Source organism: Tachysurus fulvidraco, chromosome 11, assembly GCF_022655615.1.
Source record: "Tachysurus fulvidraco isolate hzauxx_2018 chromosome 11, HZAU_PFXX_2.0, whole genome shotgun sequence".
Classification (NCBI taxonomy): Eukaryota; Metazoa; Chordata; class Actinopteri; order Siluriformes; family Bagridae; genus Tachysurus; species Tachysurus fulvidraco.
Genome location: NC_062528.1, coordinates 6,274,474 through 6,287,956, shown reverse-complemented (window position 1 = coordinate 6,287,956; position 13,483 = coordinate 6,274,474). Strand labels below are relative to the sequence as shown.

Below are 13,483 nucleotides of genomic sequence, written 5' to 3'. Positions count from 1 at the left end.
GTGGCCAGATATGCTTGGGCATTATTTTGAGTTATTTTAAAGCACAGTGCAGTTGTTTGGTGTGTGTGTGAGGGCATAAAAGAGCGATGTGGCTATGGCGTGTCATCCTACATGGATACATGGGTTTCCTTGTATAGCTGGGCTTGGCATGGGATTGTGTGTGTGTATGAGACAGAGGCTGTGTGTGAGCATTTGTGTGCGAGTGTGTGTGGGACAATGTGTGTACATGAGAGATGGAGTATGTGTGAGTGAGACTGTGTGTGAGTGTGTGTGTGTATGTGTGTTTGAGAGTGAGTGTTTGTGTACGTGTGCCAGAGATACAGAGAGAGAGAGAGAGAGAGAGAGGGTGTGTGTGTGTATGTGTGTGTGTGTGTGAGCGTGAGACAGAGGCTGTGTGTGAGCATTAGTGTGCGAGTGTGTGTGTGGGACTGTGTGTGTACTGTATGTGTAAGTGAGACAATGTGTGTGAGTGAGAGAGTGTGTGTGTGTGTGAGTGAGTGTTTGTATACGTGTACATGAGATACAGAGAGAGAGGATGTGTGTGTGTGTTTGAGAGTGAGAGAGTGTGTGTACGTGTACATGAGATACAGAGAGAGAGGATGTGTGTGTGTGTGTTTGAGAGTGAGTGTTTGTGTACGTGTACATGAGATACAGAGAGAGAGGATGTGTGTGTGTGTGTGTGTGTGTGTGTGTGTGTGTTTGAGAGAGTGAGTGTGTACATGTACATGAGATACAGAGAGAGAGGATGTGTGTGTGTGTGTGTGTGTGTTTGAGAGAGTGAGTGTGTACGTGTACATGAGATACAGAGAGAGAGGATGTGTGTGTGTGTGTGTTTGAGAGAGTGAGTGTGTACATGTACATGAGATACAGAGAGAGAGAGGGTGTGTGTGTGTGTGTGTGTGTGTGTGTTTGAGAGTGTCGGTGTCTGTGTTTTTGTACTAGGTGTGTGACTGTTATCTGTTGATGAAGAAATCTCAAATGTTCTTTTTGTTACATTTATGACACAAAAATGTGCCTCTGGAAATCTGCAACATCTTTCAAATGGCTCCGTATTTCTGATAAAATGCTGAATCTCCTCTTTCTAATTTCATCACTGGAGCAGGTTAGTGATGGGAATAAGTGACCATGTTACACCATGTTAGTGCTCCATGTCCTCATCTCACAGAATACAGAGCTGTGATGTAGGAAAGAAATAACCATACTGTCACTCTCATCCTCCATATTGTCTCTCACTTAATGTTCAAATCTGTCCATTCTGTTTCCTTTTATATCCCCCCCCCCTCTCTCTCTCTCTCTCTCTCTCTCTCTCTCTCTCTATTTCTTTCTCACCCTTTGTGTCTCTCTCTCCCTTTTTCTTTCCCACTCTCTTTCCCTTTCTCTTTTCCTCATTCCCCCTCTCTCTCCCTTTCTATTTCACTCTCTATTTCTTTCTCACCCTTTGTGTCTCTCTCTCCCTTTTTCTTTCCCACTCTCTTTCCCTTTCTCTTTTCCTCATTCCCCCTCTCTCTACCTCTCTCTCTATCTCTCTCCAGGTCAGCAGGTGATAGAGGAGCAGCGGCGTCGTCTGGCCGAGCTGAAGCAGAAGGCTGCAGCAGAGGCTCAGTGCCAGTGGGAGGCGCTGCACGGCTCCCACACGCATCTCAGCAGCTCTCCAGCACCTCCGCTGGTCCATCACTCCATCCTGCACCACACAGCACCCTCTGCTGGAGAGGACAACTACGACACGCTCAGCCTGGAGAGCTCGGACAGCATCGACACCAGCGTGTCCACCAGCAACAACTCCGCCTGCTCACCAGATAACATGTCCAGGTTAGAATAATGAGTTTAATGTGTTTAAATGCTTTAATGACGCCGTGTGTTGGATTGTCTACAAGCTGTTACATTGCTTTGTAACAATGTCCATTCCCAAAAATTCACTTTATAAACAGAATCCAAATGAATGCCATCAAGTCCCTAAATTTTAAAAAGCCATTAAATAAGATTTGATTTCATTTGTAGATCTCAAGATTACACGTTTTGTATAATATTGCATTTTACATTCTCATTGTTTTTACAACATTCACAGTATCACATTATCACCATACAACATCTGGCATTTACAGCCAAATACATTACCACACATTCAGCAAGTCTAAATTAGTAAGTAAAAAAATAAAAAGATCTCCATTTTCAGAGCGAAAAAAAAAAAAAACACCTCAAATGTCTGTTACAATTTATTAATTTATTAAAAAGGGCAAAATTTTATGCATTTTGCAGAAAGGTAACTGTCCATAAGACATGTGGCAAAATGAACAGAAAACCAGATTTAAAGGAATCCAAAAAAAAAAAAAAGCACAAAGTTTTCTTTTTTGTTCGACTCCCTTGAGGGAAGAAAAAAAAATCCTAAAAACTTTTTAATGATTTTTTTTTCTATTAATATCTTAGCATTTTATTACGTGTAATAATGACGAAACATCTGTGAAAGCAAACACTCTAATTGTCTTGTTGATTAAATTTGTACTTAATTTTATCCTAAGGCCATGTAAATTTTTTGCACCGCTTCTACATAAGTGGTGCTAGCTAGCTTTATTAGTTCACTTACTCTAACAGCATTTGGAGCTCCTATATATATATATCCTAAAAAATTACTTCCACTTTTTTTTTTACCTTGAGCTGGTCTTTCTGTGTAGCAGTGTTAAAACATCTGTAATAAAGATTTCAGCAGCTTCTGTTTTTAAAAAAAAAAAAAACAACACTCCCGCAGTTTCCTGTCACAACTGACAGATCAATCGATGGTGGATTAAATCTGAGCCGGCGTTTTATTGACACCCGGAACATGTAAGGATTTTATTTGTTGACTTCAGCTCGGCCTTTCGACATGATCGTTCCAGAGCTGCTGGACAAGAAACCGACTCGATCTGCCAAACTCTATCTGCAAGTGGATCACAGACAGACAGACAGACAGAGACAGACAGCATGGCAAAAAAATGTCAGGCGCTATAATTCAGCACTGCTACACCCCAGAGATACGTGCTCTCCTTCTTCCCTTCTTTCCTTTTTCCTATACAGCAACATCTGCACCTTTAACGAGCCGTCCATCAGGCTCGACACGTTCGCAGAGAAATCCGTACACGCACATGAATCTGGTACAGTCACAATAACCTGGACGTGAACACCCACAAACCACAGGATAAGACTATCGATTTGAGAAAACGGCAATTGAGCAATCATTCCTCTGGCCTGTCAAGTCATGTAACCTTTAGCCAGAGAAAAATGCTACCTGCATCATCAAAAAAAAAAGCTCAGCAAAGTCTGAGCCAGCTGAAAAACAAACCATAAAGCCACTCTTCCCCCAGGCAGTAGTGGTCCACAGCCATCACCAAGTCCATCCTAACCTCCTCTATAATTGTCTGGTTTGGTGCTGCTTCTGCTCAGAGGCCGGGCGCAAACTGCAGCGCGTCATCACTTCTTCTTTAAGGGGAAAATAAAAGATAATGTGTAGCTTACTGTCTATCCAAGACATGTACAAGTCAAGCATTAAGAGATATCCAACACATCATTGCAGACCTTTCCTCTTTCCCATCCTGGACACTTTCACTCTGGGAATAAAATCGCAAAGCAAACAGAAGCTTCCTGTCACAGGCGCTAACTCCTGTTTAAACGGTGTTTATTTTCACATATATACTTTACACTCATATATAATGATTTCATTTTAATTACTTGTACTGCTGTATTTATTATCTGTTGAATTATTTGTAGTTATACTACAGTCCTATTTTTTTATACAGATCATATGATTTTATTTTTTTTTTTACATTGTTGTATTATTATTATAGTACAATATTATATTATAACAAATTCCTGACACCTAATGACTTCTGTTCCTCCGGGATTATGTCCCAAGCTGCTCTGACGCTTTACAGGCAGACTGTAGCTAATCGTTTGTTTAAATTAGTACCATGTACTCTTAAAAGAAACCTGTGTGTTTCTGTGATCCAGTGCAAGCGGGATGGATGCGCTGAAAATCGAAGAGATGGAGAAGCTTCTAAAGGAGGCTCATCTGGAGAAGGCCAGACTCCTGGAGTCTAAGGTAGGGGTAGACGAGCTCGAAATCCGTCTACGCGAAGGAAGATTGACGTAATAGTGTAACAAAGGAGACAACGAGTTACTAAATTCTCCTGGTGCTTCTTATTTTGTGTGTTTACTGCAGGAGCGAGAGAGCCAGGCACGTAAACAGCTGCTAGAGGAGGAGAGGAAGAGGAGGGAGGAGGCAGAGAAGAGGCTGCAGGAGGAGACTGTGCACCGGCAGCAGCTCATCGAGAAGGAGGTGAAGATGAGAGCAAAGAACTTTTCTCAGGTGAGGTGAACGGTAAACAGGAGTATGTACGCCACAGATAGGATTGGGTACAAAGACATCGATCCACAGACAAAACACTTGATACTGATAATCTGGGGTCAGATTTTTATTTTAAGTTGCTAAAATATTCACACATTAGTTTGTGAATGTTTTATTTCCGTCTCTTTTTAATAATCATTCAATCACCAATAGGCAATTTAGAATCCATTCAGAATGAAGCTCTAGTTCTACTGAATGAACGCAGATATATGATGCCTCGATTCGTTTTAATCACCAGCGTGTCGTCATACTGTATGTTATTAAGTACATCGTGCAAAAAAAAAAGAATCCATCCGAACAAGACGGTTCTATTTAAACGTATCTACACTTCTGTAACAGCAGCAGTTTGATGAGGTATTGAAGTGTAGTGTGTAAAAACAGCAACTGACCGAATAAAAGTAAACCGTTCGATACGGTTGGTGCTGTAGACAGGATGTATATTGAATGAGTGTGTTTTGATGCGATGGGTCAGTGAAGTGTTCGTGTGAATAACAAGGTCACATTTCCTATTTGTTCGGATAATATCCTGCAGCGGAAATGACCAGCGCACCCTACCGAGATTATGTCATTGTTTTGTAGTCGCCCCACATGACACCGTGCACTCGGGAGCACGAGTTAATGAAATCCTCGTGTAAGATTTGTACAGCGTCTGTAAGCAGCTACCTGTAATGTGAAAGTCAATATTGTATCAGCGTTTCTCAGCCAGATCCAAGCAGGGGATGCGATGTAATTCCCAGCAGCGTATGGTTACCGAATGTTACGACTGATTACTATCTCATACTTAATACATTTCTTAATAAACTTCCTACTAAGTTGCAGAGAAAAGAGGTTAGAATATCGTCGAATTTCTTCCGGTGGCCATGTATGCAAAAGAAAAATGTATTTTAATTCAACACTACCTACATTTTTATGAAGTGGGACGTTTGAAGCTGCCACTAATATGTCCTTATGAGAAGGGATTAAATACATTTACCCTTTATTTACACGTTACTAAAGCATTACGTCTTTCGTTATTTAAAAGCGAGCTGCTTAAACAAAGTTCTTTTAATAGTAGTAGTAATATTATATTCCTATAGAATATAAAATGATTGATCAAATCATCCACATACTGTAAGTCATCTATTGGCTGGAGTCCCAGATAACAAAACACAATATACTTGTGATTATTATAGTAGTGTAGAGCTTTAATAGTGACTGAGAGCTCTGCTTGCTCCTGAAACCCCATAAGAGGATCTCAGGTAGTCGGCTAGCTTGAGGGCGTCTTTCCCTTTGTTTGTATTTTTGCCGCATAAACTTTTCATGTATCACTGGTTTTATACTGTGTGTGTGTGTGTGTGTGTGTGTGTGTGTGTGTGTGTGTGTGTGTGTGTGTGTGTGTGTGTGTGTGTGTGTGTGTGTGTGTGTGTGTATATATATATATATATATGTATATATATGTATGTGTGTGTGTGTGTGGCAGTGTTTCTTTAGAATATTCATAATATATTACTGTAGCTATTGACTGAATGTGAAATATTGCCCCAGTATTTGGTAAAATATCAATATTTCACATTTCAGAGAAAAAAAATTTCATACACACACGTGCATACACACACACACACACACACTGAAGTGGAAATTGATTAAATCTATAGTAGTATAAAAGGATATACAGGGAACACTGATGTGATGTACACTTTAGTCATACAAAGAAAAAAACTAAGAAGAAAAGGAAAATCACACACACACACACACACACACACACACACACACACACACACACACACACACACACACACACAAAGATTATATATATATATAATCTATATATATATATATATATATATATATATATATATATATATATATATATATATATATATATATATATATATATATATATACTTGTTGTTTGTGTGCATGCATACACGCATGTTTGATACAAGTATATTCATAGTATGTGTATATTAATTCATTTGTGTGTGTGTCCTAGAATTACATATGTTCTTGAGTTCTTTTTGGGCTGTGTTTGTGTGCATACACTTGTGTGTGCATACGTGTGTGTGTGTGTGTGTGTGTGAGCATGTGAGCATGTGCGTGTGCAAGACCTACATAATATAAATTCTGTAAACATTCTTATTCCTTTGTCACTAAAAATTCAAGTAAAAATGCACCCAGTATATTTTATGGAAATTTCCTTTAATCACCGGTTTCACAGCATTAAGTGACAGTGACAGCTATAGCAACAGCGCTCGGTGTGAAAGACTGTGGCAAAGACTTTAAACCTCTGTTCGGGTTTGTACTGAGGAGTCTGGCGCCTTGGGGAAAGACGGCTTTGAGGATTTGCCGCCTGTAGTCCGTGTCCTCAGACACTTCAGTTTATACACAAACAAAATGTCTTTTATATAATGCAGAGCCACAAACTGAGCCATGCCATTTATTCATCATGATTTATTTGTTTTGATGTAACATGAAGTTCAAATCCCTAGATGTTCGATGATCTGTCAGATAAAGCGATGTCGAGGTCTTAAAAATCGATTTTTCTTTACCTTGCGCTCAAAGGCTCGACCCATGACGCGCTACCTGCCCATCCGCAAAGAGGAGTTTGACCTGCGCTCTCATGTCGAATCATCGGGTCACAACGTGGAGACCTGCTATCACATCATCCTGACAGAAAAGATGTGTAAGGGCTACCTGGTCAAGATGGGTGGAAAGATTAAATCATGGAAGAAGCGCTGGTTCGTCTTCGATCGCCTTAAACGCACCTTCTCCTACTACGCCGGTAAGTGTTCAGCTCTGCACCCGAGCCCTAAGTGAGAAAGCAGCCTGGATGATGAGAGCCTACAATTCTTAACTGAATCCATTTTATTGGCCAAGTAAGATATCACTTACAAGAAATTCAACTTGGCAGCGAAAGTAGAAGCAGAAGGAACCAAATTAAGCCCAAAAAGTGAAATAAATGAACGAAAGATTTACAGTATTTTACAGCATTTAGATTTTTTATTATTTTTTTTTCCAGTTGATTTCTTAGATGAATTATAAGACATCTTTCTCAAGAGCTCAGTCCTGGCGTAGTGAAGCTAGCGTGGGGGGATGCAGTAATTAGCGGCGGCTTTAGCTCGGGGAAGGCTGCTGTGGTTTCCGATAGCCTCGGGATAGCTCGAGGCATACAAATATCCAGCAGCTCGTCCGCGTTCTGTATGATGCTGATGAAATCGAGCGCAATGCTGTGGAAATTCTGTTTCACACTCAACCATCGTGCTCAGCAGGGATAGCGGTTTCTACCCCTAATGGTTACACAGGCAAAAAAGATGGTGCAAACTCAATAACAGCGCTGGATTGCTGCCTCCCATATCGCTGCCTCTTAGGGCAGTCTAGTTTTTACCCCTTGTTTTTTTTTTTTTTTTGGTTTTTTTTCTCCCTTCCAAATGAAGCATGTTCAAAATGATCCTAAGTGGAATGATGCAGGAACTGATTTTTAACCCCATGAACAATTTATGACTAGTTTCTCTTAGGAAAAAATAAAAATAAAACTATTTTAAATCGTTTATGAAAAATAAACATTATATTCCCCTGAGGCTATGTGAGAAAAATGTTTTTGTTTTTTTTACTTAAGTATGCTTTAAAATGAATAGTTGGTACAAAATATAATAGTAATAATAGTAATGATCATTTAACTCAAAGGGCAAATACAGTCACATGACTTTCATCTCTAACTTGCCGTCCCATCTGTACGTACACACACACACACACACACACACACACACACACACACACAAATCCCCGACGAGACTTTCTACAACTGTGTAACTAAAAAATCTCCTCATTTTATAGCACTAATAATTGTGAATTTTATTTATTTTCAATAACTAGTGTAGGGAGAGCATGAACAACATATTATTTAGCCTTTTTTTTGTTTGTTTTTTCTCTCACTTTATGTCTGTCCTGTTCACAGACAAGCATGAGAGCAAGCTGAAAGGAGTAATCTATTTCCAGGCCATTGAGGAAGTTTACTACGACCATTTACGGAGTGCAACGAAGGTAACTCATCCAATTAAGCACAGATTTGCAGCTGAATCTCGCTCTCTGTATCAAAGCTACACACACACACACACACACACACACACACACAGCGTTCACACTGCCATCCTCTGTGTAATTGCTGCCTTTTTTTCCCCCCTCTTTCATCTTTATTTCATTTCTTTCATTTACTTTCCATAAATTTGTTGCCCAATGCTTTTTTAGCATCTTTGAGCGGCTTTGTATTTTTTATTTTTTATTTTTTTCTGGTCTCTTCAACTTTCTCTTCTGACCATTCTGTTCCTACAGAAAGGATTTTTCACCCTGAACTTGACAAGTGTACGTATTTCCGAACACGTCCTGCATGCAGTCAAGCCTCCTTTTTGCTCGCAGACAAAGCTGAACTGAATTCTAAATTCTTTTGCCCTTTAATCCTCGTCGATGTGAATTAGTCACAGACTGGACCTCGGGGTGATCGTGCTTGTTTCAGGTTTCCACCCGGCCATGGTGTCGAACGCTTTAGGGTCGGACAGATTGCATGGTGTCGAATAAAAAAAAAAAGAGGAAAATATTTTAAATATTATACATGCATACGTAGAAAATATATTTTTGTGATAATCTGATCTGTTTATCTTCAGCACATTTCTGAACTGCTGCCTCATCAGTTTCACAATTGTGTGTGTGTGTTAATAACTGTGTGTGTGTGTTACTAACTGCATATGTGAATTATTGTCTGTGTGTATTTGTTTATATTAATTATATTATGTTTTTTTTTCTGGATTTCTAGGTTTAATCTGTTGTTTTTTTTTAATCATGATTATTGTCTAATATTTTAATATTACCCAAGATTGTTTGTGTATTAATTGTTCACGAAGGTGGAAAATTATGCACAATGTCAATCCTGACCACTGTTTTTTTTTTCCTTCTCTCCCTGTCCCTTTTTTTTTTCCTTTTTTTCTTCCAAATTTTTATGAAACTCTCATGAACAGAATAGTGAGATTGCCTTCACCGAGTAGCATATATGCAGTGCTTCCTTCAAATTTGGCCAAAATAATGAGCCTTGGAAGACAACTGTCTTAAGCTGTCTTTGGAATTGGATTGCCATTATTTTCAGGAGAAAAGCCTCGAAACGCTGCCCAGAAATGTCTGCCAAGACAGTTCAGGGTCCTGAATGGCATGCCGTAAAATTTTAAGGAGAAAATTGTCTTCAGTAACAATATTTTACATGTTTGAAACGTAAAGAAGGAGACATTATGGGACAAGCTGTTTCATTCTGTACGTATTAAGCATGTACACTATTGTTACCGTGGACATTTTTTTTCTCCTTATGTTTTACTGCTTTAGCGACGACCCGGTGGTGTGATGTGGAATTTACTCTTGCCACAGAAGCTGAAAATTTATTCTTTTTCTTTAACAGCATATCCAAAGGGTTTATTCCACTTATAAACCTTTTTTTTTTTCCTTTTAATAACAAATGCCTCTTTATACGTTCGATCCATTCGTATATGTCCGATGTGGTGGATTGTCATAAAACAGGTTAGTTACCATAACTGAGGAGTCGTTCGCTCGGCAGCATCTCTGCAATTTCTCTCTAAAAATGTTCATCAGGAGAAAAAACTCCGCTTGTTAAATTAGAGAGAAGCGGCAAAATGCGTGTCCTCTTTCCTGAAGACGTTCCTGAGGTAGAAAACTGTGGAATGCTGCTGCAATATAATGACACCCAGGACTCCTTATTCTTAAACGTTAAATAAACGTTATTCATAAATGTTAAATAAACCCTTACAGAAAATGTCACCGTATCATCAATTCAATATTAATTTTATTTTGTGGATAGATAGATAGATAGATAGATAGATAGATAGATAGATAGATAGATAGATAGATAGATAGATAGATAGATAGATAGATAGATAGATATAGATAGATAGAAATGATATGAGAGAGAGATGAATATTAAACGGTTTCAAAATTTCTTAGGTATTATGTTGCATATCTGTCACTTCTCTGTAGCTGTTACTATAGAAACAGCTATATTCAAACAAGCGCACAAGTCGAGTCGGTCAAGTCAAACAAATATTATCTTGTTATTTTAATATCACCATATATAGCGAAATGATACAATGTTCCTTCAGGATGCTGGTGTTACAAAAAATGCAGAGCTACATCAAACTTAACCAAGTAAATGAACACTGTTTTGTGTGAAAACTTGTGCAAAAAAAAAGAAGACACTAATACATCGGTGTATACAGACCAGCGTAGAGCAGTGTTCAGTTCTGTAGAGTGGAAGTAATGATGCGTTGGTTGTAAACAAATGACAGCAGCAGTTTAGAGCATTTACATCAGCCTGTGGTTTGAATTACAGCTGCCACTTATGTTATGGAAAATGTCTCAACACCTCTAAGATTAATCCCTAATGAACAAGCCTGAGGTGACGGTGGCAAGGAAAAACTCCTTGAGATGATATGAGGAAGAAACCTTGAGAGGAACCAGACTCAGAAGGGAACCTCATCGTCATTTAGGTGACACTGGACATTATATAATATAAATAATGTCATTTCTGCAACAATTTGTACTCGAGTGAATTTAAGCAACCAGGAGCTCCTGAGGAACTAATAGGTCAGCATCATTTCTGAGTTCATTACAGACTTGACACTAATTCCTTCCTGGCGAAGTCTTTAAATGATCGCAGATGAAGAACCGAGCACAAAGCTGACTGACGCAACCGATATCTGAAAATGGGAAACTTTTATATCAAATTTCCAAATTATGTACCATAAATGAACTGAACAGCATTTGTTTTTAAACCAGTGATGAGATGTTGAGCACCAACAGTGTTCTGACTAGCACTATTTAACTTCTATTTAAAACCGAAGCGGAATTATCCGCGTCGACCCGCATGCAGGAACCTCATTCAGAGTGATGCTAGCAGATAAGTTTTATTATTAAAACCATAACAGATGCTCAGTGATTTCTCTCGTGGCTTATTTCTCTTTTGTGTCTTGCTGTCAGAGTCCAAACCCCTCCCTGACCTTCTGCGTGAAGACCCACGACAGACTGTACTACGTGGTGGCTCCGTCTCCCGAAGCCATGCGGATCTGGATGGACGTGATCGTAACAGGAGCAGAAGGCTACACGCAGTTCATGAACTAAAGTCGTACGAGGACATTTAAAAAAAGAAGAAATAAAAGGTGAAGCATTCACGCCAGGGAAACTTCAAGCCTTTTTTTTTATTTTATATACTTTTCTTTCTAGGATGTATATTCATCTCAGCTGCACGGTCGTCAGAGGTTTTCTACACCTTATGCCTGGATTTTAAAAGGGATTCTTACAAGATTTAAATAAAAAACAAAACGAGAAGCAATTGTTTGTTGATGGTTTTGACCAACAGACATCTCTGTGGCATTTCATCGTGTGTGGGATTTTTTTTATTTTATTTTTTTATAACTCCTCCTTTTCTTTTCTGCGGAACTTTCTCCACATTTAAAGTGTGGTAGAGCCAAATGACGTCTGGACTTTATTATTATTATTATTATTATTTTTTTTTTTTATTATGATTTTACCTCCACACAATATGAGTGGTTATGGATATACAGATCGTACCTGTAGAGATGATGTTAAAAGCAAATGTATCGTAGTCGATGTGGGTTCTATTTTATTATTATTTTTTGGTTGTTTTTATGAGACTTTTAGACAAATATCCAAGATCACTGAAACAAGAACCTCAATCACCAAAGCTCATGAACAACTCCGCTTCACCTGCAGTGGCTCTGTATGTCCTTTCTTCATCCACTTTGTTTAACCAGCCAAACATCACCTGTCTTTTCACACACACACAGTATTGGGGAGTCTATTTGCCAAGTCCTGACTTCAACTTCAGCCTTCACTTCTTAAAGGAAGCAGCCGTCCTCAGTACACTGCCACCTGAAGGCTCTTTGGTGGCCGAACTTAATAAAACACAAAAGGAAACGCTAACCAACTTAACCTTCGCATAATAATGCAAATCATTCAGTGCCTTGATATTTCTCCACATTTCATCACTGCAATACTGTTGTGAGAAACCTGCAGGACCATGAAAACACCAGAAATACTGTACACACTGTTTACTTCAAACGTATTTTTATTCTGCAGAGATCTATTATTGTGACTATTCATAACAGTTGTTTGCACAAGGCATGCAGTCGTGATGATGGGAAAGTGATATGTAAACGATTTATCAGCTCAAAAAAAGAAAAAAAATGTCAATGGTATTAGCTTTTAGATTTAATAGATGTTGAATCCTTTATACAGATCAGAGTAACGAATCTGTCTTGGCCCATGTTCGACTTTGTCCGCCGAACTGATCTATGCTGTGATTTCAAAAGCGATCATCTTAATTTTTGTGTTTCTTAAATGTTTTGCCAAATTCTGTTGTTCTATGCGAGCGTTTTCCCTAAAATCACTCTGCATGCATCCAAAATACTGATTAGTTATTATTTTGCCAGTGTTTTTATTTCAATTCAGTGTGTAATTTTTTATTTATTTTTTATTTTTTTGAACCCCTCTGAAAAACCGAATCTGAGTACGTTCCCTGCAGTGTTTTATATCTTTTCAGTGTTATGTTGTGTGCACATGGAGAACCATACTGTACTATGACAAGTCACATGCATACAAATCCTGTTTAACTGTTATTTTGTTACTAACACACTTACACACGACGACACTATGATATAATATGATGGTACTGTTCATGTGGCACTTTAGATGGATTTCATGGAATTTTTTTCAGGTTTATTAAAAAATATATATACAAAACCTTTCGTTATCTTTTCTCCTGTGCGGTTCAATTCAATTTTACAGCTTTTAACATTGGACTTTGTCTCAAAGCAGAACATAGAGTTCCACAGTAATGAAACTGAAAAATAATATTACTAGTGACACTGTTATTACCACAGCTGTAATGAGAGGCCTCATGATTTCATTTATTTATTTATTTACTTACTTTAACAAAATTTTCTGTGAGATATAAAACTGTAGGTCAGGCATCTGTTTATCTGTTCTCACTCCAGTGCATTTCTGAGTGCAGGGTTTTCAGAACACAGTCTTGTGCACACATGAGGATTGTGTTTTTAC

At 38.5% G+C, this 13,483-nt stretch overlaps 1 protein-coding gene across 14 annotated transcripts in view; it reads left to right on the top strand.

Annotated features, from left to right (window-relative positions):
- phldb1b (pleckstrin homology-like domain, family B, member 1b) overlaps window positions 1-13,165 on the top strand; it is a 77,098-nt gene extending 63,933 nt beyond the window's left edge. For 12 of the 14 annotated variants that reach the window (XM_047820685.1, XM_047820690.1, XM_047820684.1 and 9 more), the window contains 6 exons: window positions 1,533-1,809; window positions 3,979-4,069; window positions 4,190-4,336; window positions 6,917-7,136; window positions 8,310-8,395; window positions 11,384-13,165. In XM_047820685.1, coding sequence (XP_047676641.1) covers window positions 1,533-1,809; window positions 3,979-4,069; window positions 4,190-4,336; window positions 6,917-7,136; window positions 8,310-8,395; window positions 11,384-11,524 — 962 coding nt within the window. In that variant the 3' untranslated portion in view covers window positions 11,525-13,165. The other 2 variants (XM_047820686.1, XM_047820688.1) reach the window with 2 other exon arrangements.
- The last annotated feature ends 318 nt before the right edge of the window (window positions 13,166-13,483 follow it).